The 22,637-nt window shown below is 49.3% G+C and overlaps 1 protein-coding gene across 1 annotated transcript in view; it reads left to right on the top strand.

Annotated features, from left to right (window-relative positions):
- The window catches only part of NGF (nerve growth factor), a 51,239-nt gene extending 42,430 nt beyond the window's left edge, over positions 1-8,809 (top strand). Inside the window, exons 2-3 of the mRNA XM_033093056.1 lie at positions 1,136-1,259; positions 7,916-8,809. Coding sequence (XP_032948947.1) covers positions 7,928-8,653 — 726 coding nt within the window. The 5' untranslated portion in view covers positions 1,136-1,259; positions 7,916-7,927 and the 3' untranslated portion in view covers positions 8,654-8,809. The remainder of the gene's footprint in view (positions 1-1,135; positions 1,260-7,915) is intronic.
- The last annotated feature ends 13,828 nt before the right edge of the window (positions 8,810-22,637 follow it).

Raw genomic sequence — 22,637 nt, 5'->3', positions numbered from 1 at the left:
TGAAAACACTTTGCCTTTAGGAGGAAACCATAGCTCCCAGCTATGTCCCTGCAGACCGGGCTCCTTCTACCTCTCCAACTTATTTCCTAGGACTCTTCCCTACATGTTCAGTAATTTTGACTCGTTTCTGCCTCAGGACCTTTGCACTTACCATGCCTGGAATGCTCTCTCTCTCGTTCCTGCTCATCCTTCAGATCTCAACTTGCAGGCCCCTTCCTCAGAGAACTCTTCTTCACAGAGCATTCTGTACATAGTAGGGCCTCACGACACCCTGCAGTCGCCCTCTGTCATCGTACCCCACTTATTTCCTTCACGGCATATGAAGAGTCTGACGGTATCTTTATTTATACAAGACTATAAGCTCCATGAGAACTGAGATCTGTCTGTCTTAGTCACTGCTATGTTCTCAACACTGAAAACAGTTCTTGACACATAGTGGGTGCTCAAGAAATATTGCTAAATAAGTGAATAACACACACACTCACACACGAGGTTTATACAAGTGAGAGAACAGAAGCTTCCCACTGCTTCTAGGAACTACAACCTAAAACTGAGTAGAATTTTTTTCTCTTTGTATGATCCCCACAGCTTCTGATTCCTGAAAATTGACTTTTAGTATGGTTCTCAAGATTCCTGTGCTAGCTCTGTAAGAGCTCTCTGTTGTCGGTCAAGTGGTCAGATTGTCTTATTTGCCATCATTACTCATCTGGATTCTCATCAAAACACCAGCTTACTCCCAATTGTCAGCACTTGTTCTTCTGTAGAATGTTACCTTAGGGTGGTCCAGAGTTGAGTCTGCTACATCTGCGTGTGTGTAATGTACACAGTGATTTCCATTTTGTTGCTAGATTAGGGGTCTGTTGGAGCAGGACTCTGGTGTGAGACTGTGGCATGTGATTAGCCACAGACTGTGTTGTCCAGGCAGAAACCAAGAGCTTAGGCGTAACAGTGAAAGGCAGATGCCACCGGAGGTCTGTGTAAGCTCAGGTCCTGGGCAGTTTCGGTGGCTGGGCCCTGAGGCTGGTAAAATCCCAGAACTCAGGAAAATGGGGTTTGTCCTGTCGGCACATCCCTCCTCTCCTGTCTGCTAGAGAATGTGAAGTGCCCACCTAATGCCAGCTCTCTCCTCTCACAGAGTCCTGGCCCGTGGTGGTGCAGTCCAGGCGGCTGGATGGTATGCTGGACCCAAGCTCAGCTCAGCGTCCGGGCCCAATAACGGCTTTTCCAAGGAAGCAGCTTTCCGTCCTGGCCACACTGAGGTGAGCACCTGAGAGCACGTGTCTCATCAAGGTTCCTGGCTCTGGAGCTGCCGGGATAGCTGGAAATGAGCCCCAGGCTGAGGACGGGGCATCCGCAGGGGCCTGGGGTGGCTCCTAGTGATCCAGCACACGTGATTCTCCTAGCCCGTCTGCGAGAGGAAGTCCTTATGCTCTCAGGCTGGCCCCACGGCTACTAGGAGTCTGAGTCGCCCACCTCGAAAGTAACGGAACACAGGGCCTTGAACAGACAGTCAGTCAGAGCTTCCACACAGCTCCGGGTCTGCTGAGTAGGCAGCCTTGTGAGACAGGAGGTCCCTGATCACTCCTATGCTTGTGGCCGTGGAATAGAGGGTGGGGAGAGCTCCGGATCTGAAGACAGGGCCCGGCTCTGAGCTCCACTTCCTCAGGTGTACGCCCGCCTCGAGGTATTTACGCTTACTGCATCTGTTTCCTCCTCTATACAATGGGAACCATAAGGCCTACCTGCCAGACTTGTTGTGATGGTGAACGAGATGGTAATCATGACCTCCCCTCATTCATTTTAAGATGGGTCTCGAAAAATGAGGACCCCTCGAGTTTGTTCCATTCTGCCAGGGAGTAAACCAATAAATCCTCAGGTGCCTGCCCCCTGCTAGTGCTTTCTGGCTGCCTAGTGCCATCGTGGGCATTTTGAGTGCTTTTTGGATCAAGTCTACGGGAGGCCCAGAAACCTGACAAACTAGATTTAAAAATGATTAAATAACCAAATGGTCCCCGGTGTCTGGATTTGTGGCCTAAGGATGGTAAGACTTACAGTCTGTGGAATGGAATTTTCATTTTGAGTAAACACAGCCCAGGCCCCATCAGTTACAACGTGTGTGTCTGCGGGGAGGGGTGTCTCGGGCCTCTGTCCCTGCGAAGGTGCTGAGCCTGCCACTCATTAGCTGCGTCGCCCCGGGTCCTTTAGCCTCTCAAGGTCCATTTCTCTCCTCTGTGAAGTCCAAGGACTGGAGGACTAGGTTCGCGGTTCCCAAAATGGGGTCCCCAGGTCAGCAGCATCAGTGTCACCTGGGAACTTAAGAGAAATGCAGATTCTCAGGCCCGACCCCAGACTTCCTGAATGAGCCGCTCTGGGGGGCAATCTGGTTTAACAGGTTCTCCAGGGGAGCACAATGCGCTGCACCTCTGACATCTCTTCCAGTCCATGCTGCCCCCTGGGAAATGCGTGCAGAGGCGCTGGCTTCTATGCCGCCTTTCTCCGCTGCAGCCTCAGGGCTCCTTCCCCCGGGGGAGCTGAGAAGCCACAGCCTCCCTCTCACACTCCACAACTGCGAGTGGAGGAGTCTTTACAACTGAAGACAGCAGCCAGTTTACATTTAGAGCGGAGGCCAAGTGTAAAACAAGAGATGACCCTTGACCCACTCTCCTAATGTGGCGAGTGAGATGGAAGAGGAGGAAAGGCTGGATTTCCTCAACCACAAGAATTTCCTCTCTCGCCAGCCCGAGTGACCCTGGTTCACTGATCCAATCTCTAGCCGGAGAATCACTGAGAGCCCTTGGCGTCACTCCCTTGAAGGGAGGAAAGCTCTTACTCCCCTCCTACGACACACCTCCAAAGGCAGGTTGCCCAGCCTCCCGGTGCCATCAGCCACCCCAGACACAACGTGGGTCAGTTGCTTAGCGCTGTCCAGCAGCTTCATCACCTATTCCGAGGACACCAGAATCTGCGTCAAGATCGTTCACCGGGTGCAGGACATTTCTCTTATTACTGGAGTGTGTGGAATTACGACTGGAGATTCACAGTGTGTACCACCGGCCTGGGAGACGGTGAGAGACCTGGGCAGCCTGTTAGTAGCTGGACAAAAGGCACCTGATGGGCTCCCCCAGTCTTAGTCGTTTGTCATCCATGTTGGTAGGAGGAGGACAATGACGGACCACTCACACATTACACGACCATGTTTCTTCCGGTGAGTCGCTAGTTGCGTCCTCCCCAGCTAATCGTTCAGTTTACAGGGCTTTGCTTAGTGAAGCCTCCACAAGGACAGTCATCTCTTCAGGAGATAAGGCTTCAAAGGTTGTTTTTAAAAATAATTAAATGAAAGTCCTCCCCAGGTTCACTTTGGCCAAGGAAAGACTGTTCATTTGTAAACTGTGTGTTGTGCATTATATCACCAGAAGAGAAAACACATTCATTCTCTTTTTCTATGTACTGGTGGATTTTTAAAAGAAAGATTTTTTTTTTTAATGTAAAAAGATGATAGGGACACCCTATTATAAGTCAAATATTTTTTTAAATAACACCTTTTCATCTGAAACCCAAATGAGAGCTGTACTTGCAACGTTTTCAAATCTTAGTGAAACAACCGTCCATGAAGCAAATCTCCACTTAGTGATTAAATGCCGCCAGGCTCCATGTGTTATGTCCTGACGGTGACCTGAGAAGTAGCAATAGACTTTAAGAGCTGTGTGAAGACAGTTCAGTAAAACCAGCAGACTGCTGGGCAGAGTAGAAAACGTTATGCAGGTATACCGCGTTTTTATCACTCTTCGTTCTATTTTGCTTCGCAATTATTGCATTTTCATCAGCATTGAGGCAGGCAGGACCCTCCACCAGCAAAGTATTACGACTCGCTAAAGGCTCAGAGGATGGTTAGCGTTTTTAGCAATAAAGTATTTTTAATTAAGGCATATACATGTTTTGATATAATGCTATTGCACATTTAATAGATTACAGCACAGTATAAACAAAACTTACATGCACTGGGAAACCAAAAAAATTCATGTGACTCACTTTATTGCGGTGGTCTGTAACCAAAGCCACAATATCTCCGAGGCATGCCTGTAATTTCTTAAACTCAAAGAAGGTCAGCGTTGGAAGATACCTTAAATGTTACCGCTCGGCTGGAGAAATTAAGGAGCACAGAAGGAAGAAGACTTGTCCACACATTCACTGACTCTTAGAGATGGCGTTACCTGCGCGTGCTAGGTCAGCTGGACACCAGAAAGACGAAGGAGGCTTTTCTGCCTCCAGGGAGCTTGCCCTCAAGAAGGGAGGATAAGAGGAGGACACAATTATAGTAAGAGAGCCTGAGGGAAATGCTTTTAGAGATGGGGAGGGGAGAGAGTTTGTCTCTTTGGAAATAGGAAAAGCTCCTCCGTGGAACTGGCATTTCCGTTGTGTGTTAAAATAGAACAGGAAGGGCTCCAACCTGCAGAGGCGGAGAGCAGAAAAGGCACATGGAGGGCCGGGGGGATGATGCCCCTAGCACAGAAGAGTCTGAGCCAGAGCCAGAGGTGGGGGTGGGGGCAAGAACAGAGTGAGCCTGTGACGAGTTCTGAAATGCAAAACACACAAGGAGAGCAGACAGAGGGCAGGGACTGTTGACTCACTAGACAGCCAGCTCATCACTGGGTCCTATAAGTGGGGTGACGTGATCATAGCTTTGCTCTAAGAAGTTCAGGGGGCAGCCTGGGATGGAAGGCACTGGGAGAAGAGAGATGACGGCCCAGGACATCACGTGGGAAACTGTTGCATGATCTGAACTGGCAGCATGGAGGTGAGAATGGAAGTTACAGTTTCAAGAGATGCTGTTGAGCCATAGCCTCAAGGGCTGAATGGGGGAGCGGGGGGTATGGACGAAAGAGCGGGGTCCGGTGCTGAGCTGAGGTCTGGAGCTGGTGAATGAAGCAGTCGTGGTCCCAGTAACAGGAAAAAGGAAAATATGGAGAAACGCGTTTAGGGGGATGGGGAGAAATGTGCGTAGAGAGAGGAGTTGTGGAACTGCCTCGTAAATCAGTAAGTGGCCCCAAATGGGCTGCTGCTATTGAGCGAGGAAGAGCAAAAGGGATGTGGTGATACTGACGAGGATTGTGAGTGTGAAGATTTTTGTTTCCCATGTCTTGCTTTTAAAATGTCAGAGTCCATGGAGAGTTGCCCATCAGGCAGCTGGACTTTCAGAACTGGCTTTCAAAAGAGCAGTGGGGCTGGACATCCTGGTACCGGCCTCAACTGCCCAGGAATGTCAGTTTCCTTAGAAGAGGACGCACTCACCAAAGGGGAGACTTTAGAATGAGGTGGGGACCTCTGGAAATGGGAAACAGGGAGCAATCTGGCCCGTATTCCCCCCAAAACCCTGCCTTTTAGTCTTTTTAAAATGTATTTTCTCTATCTAAATTCTAAGTGTTACTAATTTGGATACAAAGGGATGAGTATCAGTTTTATTTCTTCTCCCTGCATCTACCTGATAAGAGACACCGAGAAGCAGCAAGAAATGAAACAAGAAAAGGAGTAAAAGCAAAGGGCTTGAATTCACGGCCCACTGAATAACAAGTTCTCTGACAGTTGGCTGGACGTTTGTCTGCAAGGCCATCGGCCGACAGATCCAGTGGTGGTCAAAAACCCAGATGTGCCACCGCCTGCTCTGTGTGGCCTGAAGAATTGGAACAAACACCAACATTTTCAAAGTAACCAAAGAGAAAAGAATGTGGCGGTTTTATTCTTGGTATCTCACCAAAGAGCTGTCTATCGCCAGCTGCAGAAAAGCACAGTACTGAGAAGAATGTGTCACTTTAAAATATTCGGAATGCAGCGTTTGGCCATAGGCACGAAATCCAAAAGAAGCCATGCTCTGTGGTGGCAAGAGGGCAGACGGAGAGCCTCCCTGGCCATCCCGGTTCACCCTTCCATCCACTCTCCTCGGAGTTGTTGAGGACCTACCTGGCCCCAGAAATATTGAAATGCAAACGGCACAGCTTGCCAAGCTCTCAGGGGGACAGGCATGGAAACGATTATCCATGACACTAGAAGGGGGAGGGTGACAGGGTTACATACCTGAGACAAGGGAGGTGCACGCCCAGGGATGGAGTGACTAGCTGCTCTGCTCTCCAAGACTTCACAGTCAGTGGGGAGACAGGCTCAATTCGTTATGCTTTGAAAGAAGCCTGACAGAGGCAAAACAAGGTGCGGTGAAAAGACGTGGCTGGAGTGTGCTCGGGGAGTGAATAAGCCACAACAACTGAAGCAGACCAAAGCCTTTGATGACAGCAATGACTCAGAAGTAACTCAGATTTTGTGGGTGCCTATTTAATCCCATCAACAACCTGGTGAAATGATGTTTATTGCCCGGTTTTGATCAAGGAGGAAAGAAAGACTTAAGTGACTTCCCTTTGCTAACAAGTAGCCGATCTAGGAATCCAAGCAAAGTTTTCTAACTCCAGATCCAATGACGAGTTCTTTTCATTACATTGATTTAGTAGGTGGGGACACACACACACACACTTACTGAAGCTGAGAATGGAAAGAGATCATTTTTGATTGGGGTTGTCTGAGAAGGCCTCAAAAAGAAGTTGGTATCTGTGCCAGGCTGGACAAGTGGGCAGGGAGCAGAATGACCTGTGGGAGTGGGGGTGGGGAAGGATGGAGGAAGGGACAGAACTGGAAGTTTGAACACCCTCTATAGGGAATGCCCCTAACCCTACAAGAAGATCCGGGGAAGCTCCACAGAGGAGGTAACATTTGATATCCATCTATGAGTGTGAATAGGAGCTCACCACAAGTGAGCTCAAGGACAGAGCTAGTTCCACAGTGACTTGACCCAGCGGGTGGCCACTGGTGGGCAGCTATATGCAGTGTGGAATCCTGTCACATGCTCAAGAGGGGCTTGTACTGCCTCTTGGGGACAGATATTATAGATCTATGCCATTTGGTTTATACTCACATGAAAACGAGTAATAAAAAGATAAGACATGTTTAGGAATGAAAGACAGAGTGAGGGAGGGAGGAAAGAAGGATGGAAGGGTGGACCCCTCAGTAAAGGGTCAGGTTTGGATTCTCTCTCTGTTCTAGTGTTTGCTAGAGATTAATAGTGTTTGCCTATTATTTAATTTTCTGTGGCCCACTTTCCTTGTATATGAGAGATGATAAACCCTAACCTAACTCACAGACTAATGAAGCTAGAAATGAACACGTTTGAAATGTTTTAAAATGTCACACAAGGAGGACAGGTTATCACTGTTATGTTTATATGTGAGGGCTGCTGACTAATCAAGATGGTCCCGGAACTGGACACTTTTGGGCCAAACAAGATGCTTCATGGATTCGTAACAAGGGTTCAGTCACCGGATGTCAGAGCTGAGGCAGGGCTGCTGTCTGAAAAGGGCATGTCGGTGCTAAGGCTTCCAGACAAGTCCCAGGCAGCTCTTCCCACTGCTCTCCGGGGGACTCCAGCCATTGGGCAGGACGCAGTGGTGGGGAGAAGTGGCCGACACCCCACTTGCCTCTCCGATGCACACACATGCACACAAGCGGCCTGCTCACTGCTGCTCAAGCTGGCAGACAGAGAACTCCGAGGATTCTGGAAGTGATGCCCCAAGTTCCTACCAGGCCACAGGGCAGACTTTCGGGGTCTCTGTCCCCTTCCTGGAAAAGCCCACCCCTCAGATGGGACGGCCCTGTTGACGCCTATCGTCCCCAGTCCCCATGTCATTGTTGCCAGCACCCCCTTCCACTGTCCAAAGTGTCCGGGTTTGAATGGTAAATTCCAGGGTCGCCTTGGCTGGAGACGACCAGGTGCGGCCTCCTGGCGGTCCTCCTGGAAGGCCAGCGCTGAGCCCCCCAGAACCTGCCCGCGGGACCGCACAGCCCTCCGTGAATAACCCTCGTTTCTGTTTCATTCCAGGTGCATAGCGTAATGTCCATGTTGTTCTACACTCTGATTACAGCTCTTCTGATCGGCACCCAGGCAGAACCGCGCGCAGAGAGCCATGTCCCAGCAGGACGCGCCCTCCCCCCAGCCCACTGGACTAGCCTCCAGCATTCCCTTGACACCGCCCTCCGCCGAGCCCGCAGCGTCCCAGCTGGGGCGATAGCTGCCAGGGTGGCAGGGCAGACCCGCAATATCACTGTGGACCCCAAACTTTTTAAAAAGCGGCGCCTGCGTTCCCCGCGCGTGCTGTTCAGCACCCAGCCCCCGCCCGTCACGGCGGACGCGCAGCCCCTGGACTTGGAGGCCGGCGGCAGCGCCTCCTTCAACAGGACTCACAGGAACAAGCGGTCCACGTCCCACCCCGTCTTCCACAAGGGGGAGTTCTCCGTGTGCGACAGCATCAGCGTGTGGGTGGGGGACAAGACCACGGCCACGGACATCAAGGGCAAGGAGGTGATGGTCTTGGGCGAGGTGAACATCAACAACAGCGTGTTCAAACAGTACTTTTTTGAGACCAAGTGCCGGGACCCCAATCCCGTGGACAGCGGGTGCCGGGGCATCGACGCGAAGCACTGGAACTCGTATTGTACCACAACTCACACCTTCGTCAAGGCGCTGACCATGGACGGGAAGCAGGCTGCCTGGCGGTTTATCCGGATAGACACGGCCTGCGTGTGTGTGCTCAGCAGGAAGACGGGGAGGAGAGTCTGACCGCACGCGCGCCCCCACCCTCCCCAGCGCCCCTCCACACGCTCCTGGGCCCCTCCCTACCTCAACCTGTAAATTATTTTAAATTATAAGGACTGCATGGTAATTTATAGTTTATACAGTTTTAAAAAATCATTATTTATTAAATTTTTGGAAGCATCCTGTGTACCGGCACTCGGGTCATTTTCCCCAGGGTGACCATCTGGGGACGACACGGGGTGGATTGTCTACAGTACCCCCTGGCTCCCTCTCCGTGGGGCCTGTAACCCCCAGCCCACCCCAGCCGGCACTGCCAGTTCCGGGAAGGCGAACTAGTTTCAGATATCAGCCTAAGCGGGCTGATTAGGAGGGGAAGCCTGCTGGGTGGCAACTTTGCTCTGCATTCGACAGCCCAAACTACCCAAGCCGTGGGTTCCCTGCCACCCACCCCCAGCCCCCCACCCCCAGCCTGGATCCATGAGCCTTGATTGTTCCACTCTGTAAGTTTGTGGGGTCTCATCAGAAGACTCCATCCTGGAGGGACCCGCTCACTCTGCAGGGAGGAGACGTGTACCAAGGACCTGTGAGACCAGGACCTGGCTCTCTTCTAGGGGGAGACCTGTTTGTGGTTGAAAAGCTGTCTGGCAGAACCGTAACAAAAGAATGTCTGAGGCCTGTCACGGTCTATCTGATTTCATGGCAAGATTGCCTGGGCACTAATGGCTGGTCCTCCAGTGGCTTTCTGCAGAAAGACTCGATTACCCGAGGAAATATTAGGGCCTCCAATACACCTGCCGCCACTCACAGCCCCACAGCAACTTCCAACGGCCCAACAAGGGCCTATACTCAGGGCAGCCAGAGACCTGCCGGGAAAGGACTTTTGAAACACTGCTTATTCTAATTGGGTGATTTCCAACAGGTGACCAAAGGTGGACAGGTGGACTGGTCACGGGCCCCTCAGGGAGGATGGTGGGGGGAGAAAGGCAAAGAGAAATGGAGTGAAAACCAACACAAATAAATCAGGCAAGGTGGGTCAAGCCAGAAGGGAACAATGGCTTTTGGCTCCTCCCTGACAGGGGAACCAAACAGGAGAAGGAGAGGGAGGGAGGGAGGGGGAGAAAGGGAGAAAGGGAGAAAGGGAGAAAGGGGGAGAGAGGGAGAGAGGGAGAGAGAGAGAGAGAGAGAGAGAGAGAGAGAGAGAGAGAGAGAGAGGCTGTGAGCAGGGGCGGAGGAGACAGAGGAAGGTGTGTCCTCTCACCTTTACCATCCTCCCCCTGCCTCCAAGAAATCCAGCACCCTGGGCAGTCTTCTATTTTTTTTGGGGGGGGGATGATGTAGTGGGGGGAGGATATGCTCTCCAACAATGACTATACAAAGAGCATCTTGTCTTAGAGAGAAATGGAGGTGACACAGAGAGGATACAGTCGGGAGCAGGGCTCCACTCAAGCTAGCACCTTCCCCTGCAACGTTTTTTGTTTGTTTTCTATTTTCCCTGAAGGGCACAATTTCTCCCTACCCTTCAGACAGAGCACGGACGAGGAAATGGAAATTTTGCTTTCCCACCAGGGTGAAATGCCTACCTGAGTTTTTCTGAAAACAGGCCCATGTTGTCCCTTTGATAAAAAAAGCAAATGGTCATAACGTGTTTCCCCAAAAATAAGACCTAGCCAGACCATCAGCTCTAATGCGTCTTTTGAAGCAAAAATTAATATAAGATCTGAACTTATTTTAATATGAGACCAGGTATAATACAATATAACATAATACCAGGTCTTATATTAATTTTTGCTCCAAAAGACGCATTCGAGCTGATGGTCCGGCTAGGTCTTATTTTCGGGGAAACACAGTACTTATTCCTCGGTAACTCAGCACACCCCACCCCCAACCCAATCCAAATAGGGCAAATTAGAAACACAGAGAGCTTTGGCACGAGAGACATTTGATTAGGGTGAAAGCATGATGAAATGTGGACTGTTTTTCCTATCAAAGCTACTGAAATTGGAATAAAGATTTATGTTAAAGAAACACCATCCAGAACATTCTGTGCTGAGATACTTGGTCAGATTAAGGCTCCAGAGAGGAAGCCCTCCCACTGACCTGTGTCTGTGGCTTTTTACTGGGCACCAGTGCCAGGGGCCTCAGCCTTACTGGTCCCTCTGACAAACACTTCCTCCTAGGCTGACAGGCCTGCCGGGCCCTAGGTGTAGTGAGACAGGCTGGTGACGGAGGCACGCAGAAAACTCCCAATCTGGAAAGTTTTGTGTACCCCAGCGTCGAGAGTCTGGACAGCCACTCCACACTGCAAGACACTGGGACCCCCCCCAAAAGAAGTCTTAGACTCTCCTGGCCTGGCTGGAGGGACGGCCGCCTCGACACCTCTGAGAAACGACGGAGGGTCGAGTAAGAGGAGTCCCTGTGACCCTGCTAACACCACAGCCTCCCTCACAGGCAGCATTTGTTCTCAGCTGTGCCTCCTGAGTCACAGCTGGGAGCCATGTTTTCACACACAGCTTGGGATTGTCAGTGTGGCTGAACAGTCGCAGTGATCCAAAAGAACCCCAAGCCGGGGGGATATTGCAACGTGGACTCTGCCCCCCACACAGGGCAGAGCTCTGGCTTCCACACCCACCCAGGCTGCCCCCCGAGAGGCCGGCCTGGGTCACCAGGCCCCAGACACTTGAACACATTGAAAACAAACAGCTCAAAATCTCCCATTAGGTTCTGCTGAGGAGCAGCAGCTGGGCGTCCTGCACATGTTTCCTCCACTTGCCTCATTGAGGTCTTCCTGCCGGGTTCACCAAAAGCCCAGAGGTCAGAGGCGATCCCTTCCCCTCAGCAGCTTCCTCGCTGGAAGGCGTCCCTCCAGCACAGCAAAGACAACTAGTGCAGACCTTGGCTGCCCTCAGCCTGACACAGCCCAGCTCTCCGAGCAAAGCTTGAGGCAGGACTCCTGCTTCCGGGAGACAAGAGCCATGCAGTGCCTGATGCTCGTTCATATTCCACGTCCATCCCTCTGCCCCGATGTCTCCAACCAGGCACCTGCCTCCTCTAGATTTGCTTTTCCCCTTGCGGAAATCCTGCTGTGGGGACACAGCATTTCAACAACAGCCAAGTGGATGCTTTCATTCCCACAACCCAGGAATATTCTTTCACCGCACCACTCTCTCCTCAGCATCAGATGTATGACGGGAGGAGGCCCCCCCAAGACCTAGCACGCAGAGGACAGACGGCGGGTGTCGTGCGGGGTGTCAGGGGGGGTCTCTGCTCCCGCTCCCCACATAAGAATGCAGGACATGGTGAGGCCAAACAGGAACACCCACGGAGCCATAGGTAGGGGAGTCACATCTCTATACTCTTGCTGGCGGCTGGGTTGGAGACACAGGAACCAGGAGCAACACAATTCTCAACCCTCACTGTGCCACTTGCAGGCTCAGCCACCATCTTCTTGCTGCCCCCCTTTTCTGCTAGCCTAGCCACGGCAGTTATATTAGTGCCCAATGGCTCACTGGTTACAGCTGATGGCCAACTAGCCCCAGCTGATGGCCATTTGATCACAGTCGACGGCCATTTACTACCTGAGCCAGCACCTTTGTATGTGAGGCCGAGAGCCTGGCAACTGCTTTTTGGGGCTCTGTCCCCACAGCGGGCTCTGCCCCTCATGTGTCCTGCACTCCTTGGAGAAAAGGGACAGTTAGGCAGGGGAAGCAGAAGTGGAAGGGTGGGCGCTCAAGGGCACAGGGCCCCACTCAGCGTGCCCTCAGAGCCCTACTTCCACAGGCCCAGATGGCACAGCGGGAGGCGCAGGCCCTGGTGCTGGGGAAGCAGCCTGGTGTGACGGCACCAACATGCGGCTTGGTGGCAGCAGAGCTAGACTCTAGGCCCAGCTCCCCAGGTCCTATCTAGGACAGCCTGACAAGCCACCACTTCTCTGTGACCTCAGATCCTGCAGCTATGAACTGAAAATCAGCATTCTTATACCCCAGAGGTGAGAGCACGAAGCAAAACCATGCATTTGAAAGTAAACAGCCACGTCCCATGCAAGTGGGAGGCAAAGTGATTTGTTCTTAACTTAACAATCCCTGTGGTGATGGTAGGAGAGTAACAAGTATGCTGGTACTCACTCAATATTTGTTTATGTACAGATTGGGTAAAGGAAACCCTCTGGTCAGTGGACATGATGGAATAGCCAGGCTCAGAAGGGTTAAGAGCAAGACCAGCAGCTCTTCAGCTTCAGATTCTGCTTGAATCTGGGCTCAGGAAGGCCACCTACATTCTAGAGGTTCTATTGTAGTTGTTAAGAGCGTGGGCTTTGGAGTCAGACAAGTCAGACACTTAGGCTGTGTGACCTTAGGCAAGTTGCTTCAATTCTCTGAATTTCAATTTCTTCATCTGTGAAATGGGGATAATAAGAGCTCTTTTCTCAGAGAGCTGAGAGATAATTAAATGACATAATGTAGATAAATATAAGTAAGCACCTGGCACTTAAGAAGTATGTAACACATTTTAGTTTTGAAAAGTAGAGTTGGCTGAGGACCCCTGAAAGGGTGTTCGAAAGGGGTGGAACAGCTTTCAACAAAGCAAGAAGACTCGTGAACAGAGCTTTATAAATGTGTCATAGATTCATTCTGTGACAAGCAATACTAATAATGACCACTAGCATTTACTAAGTAAGAGCTTGCAAGGGGTCCGCACGGTACTAGGTATTTTATGTGGATTCGCCTGAGCAAGCCTCTGAGTTCCAAAACTAGGAGAGTGCTGGAAGGTCGGCTTTCTGTTTTCATGCATCACAGCCAGAGAAGTGCTCCACGGTTCCCTGCTGCGATGTGCCCTCCCCCAGCCCTTGGCAAGTTTACAAACCATTTGCTCTGAAAGTTTCCACGTGTCAAGCACGTGGGCTCTGTTTTGCTCCAATTAATTTGGGTCTGCAACGGAAAAGCTCTTCCTCCAAGTTCACCTGGTTTTGTGGAGATGGCTCAGAGGCCCAGGGCCAACGTGAAGTTGGGCGGGCCCTCCTGGGCAGGCCCTCCTTCCCCCAGTCCCCTCCCGTAGCAGCAGCTGGAGGAGAATCCGTCCATCCCAGACCTGCTCCTTAAAAATGTGTTCCATCTGCTGTGTCCCTTCAACACTTGGACCCAGTCTTGCATGGGACAGGCACTCAATCAGTATCTGAGGGCAGGTAAGATAGAATTTAGTTCCCATCTTTTTCTCCACCACCACCATCCCCACCTTGTCTGTGCCTACCCCGTGTCAGCAATAAAAGGGTTAATGGTCTGAGTTGAAGAAAAGATCCTTCCTGAGGCCACTGCATGGGAGTCACCTGAGCACCTTTCAGAGGTTGGTGTCATGGTGAAGGGCATGATCAAACAGCCACAGTCAAGCCTTAGCCTCACCACTATAGGCTGAGTGATGCTGGACAAATAACCGTATCTCCCTGCACTTCAGTTTTCTCATGTGGAAAATGTGGTGGTAATCACAGACCCTACTCTTAAGTTGTAAGGCACTTAGTGCTTGTCACATTGCAAATTATTGTATATAAGACATGTGTAAATGCACACACAGCTGTATATACATATATGCCCAGAGACACAACAGACAAACACACACACACAGCTGCTGAGCACTAACAAGCAGCCAGGAAGTGCGGTTACTTCACTCACATGCACCTACATGCTGACTTAAAAACAGCGCAACAAACAAATGAGTGCAAATAAATATTCGGATCAATGGCTATGTGATAAGAAGCAATCAGGTGGGAAGAGTAAACCCAGGAAGACTTCCTGAAGGAAACAATTTCTGAACTGTGTTTGGAAAAAGAAGTTGAGTGAAATTATTGTTTGTGTTGGGATTTCTTCCAGATTTACAAACAAGGTAAAACCTAACCAAGCAGTTGCCCAGACCTGGAAGGGAGAGAGAGAAGAGCCACCTCTATCCGTTCTGAGCCACAAACTAGCAAAGGAACTTGCTTCTCCTGCAAGTGCACACCTTGGGGAAATTCAAAGAATAATCAAGTGAAATCCTGTGGGTGGACAGAGGTCCTGAATGCTACCCACAATATCTTTGTATTCAGACCAAATACCAAAGAGCTGGTCAAACAGCTTCCTGAAACTGGGGCTTCCTCCATCCAGCCTTACCAGCTGGGTTTCCTTGACCTCTAAAATAAGTAGGAAAAAGAGAGGCCCCTGGAGTGGGCATGACGTGCCCCTGCTCCAGGGATGGACTGGAGTTGGCGGCTAACATTTGGTGCCACAGCTAAGTGCAGCCTCCAGCTCGGCGGCCTCTCCGCCTTTATCTCACCCTCACCATTTCTTTCACTTTGACATAATAAAAGTGCAACTTGCACACTGTCTCAAGATTGCATATGATAATTGGAAACATGTGTCCAAGCTGGCATCTCTTCAAAGGGCTTTGGAACTCTGACTCGGGCCGTCTTCTGATTGCAATAGCAATCCCGCAAGCTGGCTCTCCAGCCTTCACATTCTTTCAGCTGCACCTTAGCATTTCTTGCCAGGAGAAGGCTGCTGCAAGCAGAGCTCAGTCCAGACATACTGCAGAGGCTGGCAATATGATTCCCCAAGTGCACAGCAAGGCTCTGGACTTGGCATCTAGGCCCCAACTTTTCAGCAAGAATCAGCAGGTCCATTATTCTTTTTGCAGAAACGGCATGTGGATGGGTCACACCCAGGGGGGACCCTGGATCTTCTGGTGCACTGCCTGTTCTGCCAAGGGTAATGAGGCTGCATCCTCTGTGATCCAGCCGGGTGGGTTTTGCTAAAGATAATACGGAAATATCTTTATCGCACAAGGAGATTCCCAAGGGAAAAGCAGAATCAACAGCAACTCTCCACGACAAGCTCCCCGAGCTGTGTGACTGACAGGAGAGGCTGAGGGGACCTATTCAGTTCAGCAGAGACCCCTGCACATCTGTGATGTGCAATTACCACGCTAGACCCTGAGGAGACAGAGGATAAGATGGGCTCCGTCCTCCACATCCGAGTTGGAGGCTGAATAGAGGATTCGGTCTTTCAGCTTTCTGTCTGGATGTATCTATGTACCACACACACACAGCACATGGAGGCAGCCTCTCGCATCCCCTGGTGTTGACAGCGACCTCCCTGTCCCCTCACCTCGGCCTCCACCTGCGTGTTCCTGATCTGCTCTCACTCCCATCTCATCCCTACCAAGTTTCAAGCTCTCGGCCCCATGTCTCTGACCCTGATCCCGTCCTGGGTTCTCCAGGAAAGTGCTTCTCCAACTGCAACGTTCACCCGAGTCATTTGGGGATCCCATTCCGTAGGTAGGGAGTGGGAGGCTGAGGTCTTGCATTCCTGACAAGCGCCCTGGTGACGCCCGTGATGCTGCCCCAGGGACGACGCCCTTGAATAGCAAAGTCCTAGACCCCACGTGGGTTCCCCATCTCTAGACCTCAGTTCTCACTTTTAGGAACTTTGGCCAGACTCATCACTCTGGTTCTCAGAGTCCAAACTAGCCTTGGGTGCAACAGTCCTGGCTTTCACTCCAGCCCCTGGGGATTCAACCTCTGCCTTATGCTCCTGGGCCAGTGCCCCCCACACTCAGTGTTCTTGCCCTCCCTTGATGGGGAGAAGTCAGGAAGGGGCAGCCCCGACTTATGTACATATTAGGAAGAATGTGATGAGGTCCACAACCAGGTCTCCAGGCGGTAGAACCTCATCCCAAAGGGAAGCCAGAGGCAGAGTCACGAGAGTCAGGCCTTGAACAAGAGCCACAAGACCAACACGTGGGCAAAATTCCCTCCAAAGCAGTCTTGCTCGCTTATTCCAGCAGCCTCTGGATTCAGCACAAGCAAGGATTCCCGCTGGGAAAGCTTCCTGTCTGCTGCTGCTGTTCTTCTCCCAGATTGACCTTTCACTTTCTCATCTTCCTGATTTTCCCCTACATGTTCCAGGAAGCCTTCCCTCTGTGCCTCCTGTTGGACAAGACTTCTTCTCCACTGAGAAAATCCACTGGTGTGAGATTCGTGGCTGGGGAAAGTGATGATACGGCAGAGGTCTATGAGCAAGAGGGCCCAACATACATCAAAGGTTTTGGATGCCTGCGGTAACAGAATGCAAAACTCTACTCCTTGATTTACTCTCCATAGACTTTAATCATGGCTTTGTTGAGTTGTGGTTTGTGTGTATTTGGTGAGTCATAGAGATTTTTAAAAGGGAAAAGCTTTTCATTTTTCTTATTCATTATAAAAGGCTTTGTACTATGTAAAGCAATAAAGACCCAATTAAAAGGGGATATATTTATACAATGGAGTATTACTCAGCCATAAAGAATGAAATCTTACCATTGGCAACGATATGGATGGACCTAGAGAACATTATACGAAGTGAAATAAGTCAGACAGAGAAAGACAAATACCACATGATCTCCCTTATATGCAGAATCTAAAGACTAGAATAAATGAATGAACTAATCAGAAACAGTCTCAGAGATAGAGAGGAAAAACTGATGGTTGCTAGATGGAGGGATGGGATGAGGGAGAGGGTGAGGGGATTAGAAAGCACAGTCGGTAACTACAAGATTGCCACGGGGATACGAAAGTCAGTTTGGGGAATATAATCAACAAGGTTGTAAAGATTTTGTAGGGTATCCGATGGACACTTGTCTTATTAGGGAGACCACGTCAGGGACGGTGTAGATGCCTGACCACTGCACTGTACATCTGAAGCTAAAGCTGAATAATACTTAATGTCAACTATAATTTAATATATATACAGTCACAAGAAGCAGAGTACAGCAGAAGGAATACAGACAGTGGAAATGTAACAGCTGTATGCGATGTCAGAGGGTGAGTAGATTGGGGGCGGGGGGTTATCACTTTGTGAGGGGTGTAAATGATCAATGTCAACCTATTACAGTTGTTTTGTACATCTGAAACTAAAAAACAAATAAATAAATTGCCACAAAAGGGGGGGGATCGGGATACACAGTGGCATGAGCAGAGAGTGTCAGAAAAAGACGGCAATATTTAAATCAGAATCCTGACTGTGCTACTGAACAAAGAGGGCTCGACCGGATGGCATGTACAGACCATCTGCCAATGGAGTGGGTCTCAGTACTGTTTTCTTTTAGCAAAGACACTGCACAGTTCAGGTGGCTAGGAGTGACAGGACCAGGGAACACATTGAGCCCCACTGCCCCCCCACAAGCTACATATTTATCTCTGCCTGACATTTCTGCCCCTTATTCACTGGTGGCGGGTGGGGGGCTACTCCATCTGTCCACTTTGTTCCAAACTTCTAATCCACCTGGTTTGTTTTGTTTTGTTTATGAATTTATATTTTAGTACAGGAGAGGCAAGTAGAACAGGTGGTTAGGAAAGTAAGCTATGGAAGTACGAGTAGAATTCCTGGGTTCAAGTTCTGGCTCTCCCATTTCCTGGCTGCATTAGTCAGCTCCAGCTGCCAAAACAAAATATCCATAGACTGGGTAACTTAAACAACAGAAATTTATTTCCTCACAGCTTTGGAGGATGGGAAATCCAAGATTGAGATTCTGGCCGATTTGGTTTTCATTGAGGGTTTTCTTCCCGGCTTGAGGTGAGGAAGAGCTTTTTGTAAGGACACTTACCCTGTTGGATCAGAGCCCCACCCTTGTGACCTCATTTAACTTAGAGGCTGCACTTCCAAATATAGCCACCTTGAGGATTAGGGCTTCAACATGTGAATTTTAGGGGCACACCATTCAGTCTGTAGAAATAGGCATGTGACTTTGAGCAAGTAATCTCAGCTTTGCATCTGTAAAAATGGAGGGATCATTATGTCTACCCCACATTTTGCATGAAGCATCCACTATCGCCTCTGTAAAGTGCTTGGCATAGCGTTGTCAATATTACCTTTCACTCACATAGACCTCAATGCTAGGGCTTCATGCCACTCGGGTGACCAGGAAGGATCAGAGAATTGAGATTGTCAGGGAAGAAAGGGGAACCGGCAAACCAGTTCTTACCCTGAGGAGAGGCAGAAAAGGAGACAAGAAAGTGAAATGCTAAGAAAAGAGATCGCCCAGTCCACTTTGGGTGGCCTGGATGCTAGAAAGCTCCTCCTCATGTTGAACTAAAAATTTTCCTCAACATTTCTACCATTCACCCAAGTACGGTCCCTAGGAAGTATTCTCTGCAACAACACAAGGAGTTGGCCCAGGCCCTTTCCATATGACAAATCTTCGACAATAGCTATTATGTCCCCCAGTTAAGTCTTTTATTTCCCATCTGATAGGGTTCCCAGCCCCCTTGCTACCCTGGTCAGTCCTCTTTGGACACATTCTAATTTGTCTGTGTTCCTTTTCAAATGTGGTGTCCAGAAGGAAACACAATCCTCCAGATGTGTACTGACCGGCACTAATCACAATGGGACTATTAACTCCTTTGATCCACATAACATATTTCTATTAATGGAGCCTAAAATTACGAAAACTGTTTCAGCCGCCACATCACTCTAGATTCGCATTGTGAGTTTACGGTAAATTATAACTTCTTTTTCGTTTTCTTTTGTTTTGTTTTCTTACGATTACTAAGCCAGGACTCCTTCAGCTTTCATTTTGCCAGTGACTGTTGAGGTTAAACATGGGTGTGTGGTGGCCTACATGGTGAGACTTAAAGTCTTGTGGGCAAAGACTATGTCTAACTCATCCTGCTATTCCAGAGCCTAGAGCAGTGCCTGGGTCACTGACGTGTTAGCTATGTCTTCTACCGGCTGCCTCCCACCATGATGAGAGGTAATAAGCCATAAGCCATAAAGGCATCAGAAACACACCCGGCAAAAGCTTGATCTTTACTCCTAATTATTGCACTGGCCTTGGAGTCCCTGACATGCCTCCCACCCTGGCAACCTAGACTGGAGCACCTCTGACTTTAGTAGGACTTTTGTGAACTCATTCAAACAAGCCCATCTGATGGCAAACACAGCAGGGAAGAAAAAGAAAAGGAAAGGGGGAGAAAAAGAGCACACTGTGTGACATAAGGTGAATGAAAAAGCCATTTGCTCAGTCCAGCTCCATCTGTAATTGCATTGTTCCTCAGACCAAGAGTCCTGCCCCTTCTTCTTGGGTCACCTTGTGAGGAGGGGTAGCCTTGAGCTCCCCCTAGAGGTTAGAACATGGGACTAACAAGATGTACTCAACTTGAATGATCCCCGATCTTGTTTTCTATCTGAATCTTGATCTGGGAACCAACGTACTGATCGATCCTCTCGAATGTCAGAGAATGGCGACGGGCAGGAAGGATCGGGCCAACCGGAATCTTTGGAAAGAAACACCAACGTATGTGACCTTGACCCAAGGAAGTCACTGCAAACTCATTTTGTCTGAACACTAACTCTCACCATGCTGGTTTGCTTTCTCCTATCAGCTTTAGACCCCAGGCGGCCTCCCTCAGGCTTTCAGGTCTTGCATTTGCTTAACTTGGACTGTAGCTTTCTTATTCATTTATTTGTTCATCCAAGCCCAAGGCTGTATAGGACCTGGGGGTACACTGGTAAGAAAATCAAACAGGGGACTTACAGTCTAGTGTAGGAGAAAGACAACCCACGAAGAGATGAAATTGCAGCCATGATGAGTGCTACAAACAGAAGATGTGAGGCCACGAGCACCACAAGAGAGGGATTTGACCTAGTTGGAGAGAAAGCCGTGTGTGGGCGAAGGATGAGTGGGACCAACCAGGGAAGGAAAAAAGCAAAGAAGTTTCCAGGCAGAGACAATGGCCTCTGCACAAGGTCTGGTAGGGAAGAGAGCCCAGAAAGTCCTGGAAGCTGAAGAGAAGCCAGCTTGGCTACAACAAAACACAGAAGAGGGAGCTTGAAGGAAGATGAGGCCACGGAAGAGAGCTGCTTGGCTTGCCAAGACCTGCCTCCAGATTAATTCTGGTCTGGTTAGTGCTCTTTAAACTTGATTCTCAAATAACCCTTAATCTACTTTTCCCATCCTGTCTGCAAGGATTTCAGAAGCTACGGTGTCAAATGCCGTTAGGAAATCAAAATACATTATCTGTATGTCATGACGCTGAGTGGTTGCATCATGGATCTTAGAGCTAGAACTTCAAGTGTGAGTAGGGCTTTTTTGTTTGACTTTCTTGTTTAACATGGAATGTTTGAACATACTTACAAGCACAGGGAAGGAGTGAAAGAGGGAGAAGTTATGGGTGCGAGAGAAGATTTGGTGTGGGTGGAAAACAAGGTCTGTCATGAGGAAATGCTAGGTGCCTCCCTGATATCTTTCTCTGAATAGTTTCACTGTTCCTTAAGGATCGCATCATTCAGCAATGCTTTTCATCTGTTTAATGTTTTTCCTTATTGATAAGAAATACCAACTGATGACCAAGCAACATTAAGTCCATTTTTCTTTATTCCAGGACTACTGAATAAGGAGTAACATCCTCTACATTTATTGTTCTTTCATTTAGTCATCTATTCTTTCAACAAGCACATACTAAGTTCCTATTATGTGCTAGCCATTGGGGCCGAAAATATGAGTGAGACAGAGTATTTGCGTTCTGAGGGTTCACAGGCAAGTGGAAAGAAACAGACACGACCCAATCAGTGAGTAACAGAAAGGACGTGAACGTGATCCGTGGAAACATGAGGTGAGAAAGAGCTCTTAGCTCTGTGTAGGAAGCCAAGAGAGGCCCTTTCCAGGAGGGGCATTTGAGCTGAGGCCTAGGAGCACACCACAGGGCAAAAGGAAATCCCAGACCGAGAAAACAGCATGTGCAAAGGCACGGAGGCAAAGGAAAGAATGGAATACTGGATAACTGAAGGCAGGTGGCTTGGACAGGGTCCAAGATATCCTTCAGCATCAGGAGAAAGATGATACTGGAAAAGCAGGTGGGAGTCACTCATGAAAAGCTTTGAACACTGTTCTCTAGAATTTAGATTTTATCCCATAGGCAATGGTGAACCTGTGGAGTTCCAATTTGTACTTTAGAAAGATCACCCAGGCAGCCATGCAGAGGATAATTTATAATCATGAAGAGTGAAAGAGAATTTTAACTCATCTGACATCAATGACTCGTTGGCCTATATACATTTGTCATTTTATATATGGTGTTACCTTGATTTGTTTGACAGCAAATCTAAACCTAGTGACAATCACAGAATCTCTGGAAAGAGCTAGAGTTGGCTCAGTTTTTCCCAGAGTGTGTTCTATAGAACACTAGTTCTGTGGGGTGGTAGTAGGTGTTAAGTAGAAGGGGGATATATCTGCCAATTATAGTATCGGAAATGATACTTTATGTTATTACCCATAGAGAATAGAGTGGCCTTACAGGTAACCCAAAGGAGATAAAACAAAGAAAGTGCTTCCACGTCTCTTCCAAAAGCATCAATAAATACACATCATGGGTAGCTGCAGACACAGCCACTTGCTTCTGTTTCTGTGATTGTTTTCCTTGGACTAGTAGTAAAATGGGCTGATATTGGTCCTCAAGCCCACAAGAAGAAAGCAGTTTCAACTGCAGCAGAGAGACATTAATTTATAATTCAAGAATCGGCTGTGCCTATCTAACCCTCCCCTGGAGAAGGGGCCAGGTGGGTAGGTGGTACCAGCCAGGATGATCAAGGTAAGGAGGGAGCCCAAGTGGGCGGGCTAAGTCAGAAAGAGGAGTGACCAGGGGCAGAGAAGGGTGGAGAGATCCAGGGTGTGAGTGTAAAACAAGGACCACAGAAGGATGCTTGAATATCAAGATACACAAGTGGAGTCTGACACCAAGCTTGTGCCTGAAGAGTAGATCCGGTAGGAGATCAGGTCCCACGTAAATGCAGAAATGGTGCAGGAATTTGGGAGCAAGGTGTGCATGAAATAGAAAGGTCTAGGCTTTTATCCATGAACAGAGATGGGCATCTCAGAGCATCTTCTCGTGAGATGTGGCTGTGTGGTGCCAGGGGGCGGAGGTCACTCTGCATCAAAGCACAGCATCTGGACAGGCAAGGTCATCCACACGCAGACAGACTAGTCCTCCCCCTGGACTGTAAGTTACTGGGCAGGA

Source organism: Rhinolophus ferrumequinum, chromosome 22, assembly GCF_004115265.2.
Source record: "Rhinolophus ferrumequinum isolate MPI-CBG mRhiFer1 chromosome 22, mRhiFer1_v1.p, whole genome shotgun sequence".
NCBI classification, from domain to species: Eukaryota; Metazoa; Chordata; class Mammalia; order Chiroptera; family Rhinolophidae; genus Rhinolophus; species Rhinolophus ferrumequinum.
The sequence above is the reverse complement of the archived record's forward strand: the minus strand, read 5'-3'. Positions and strand labels throughout refer to the sequence as shown.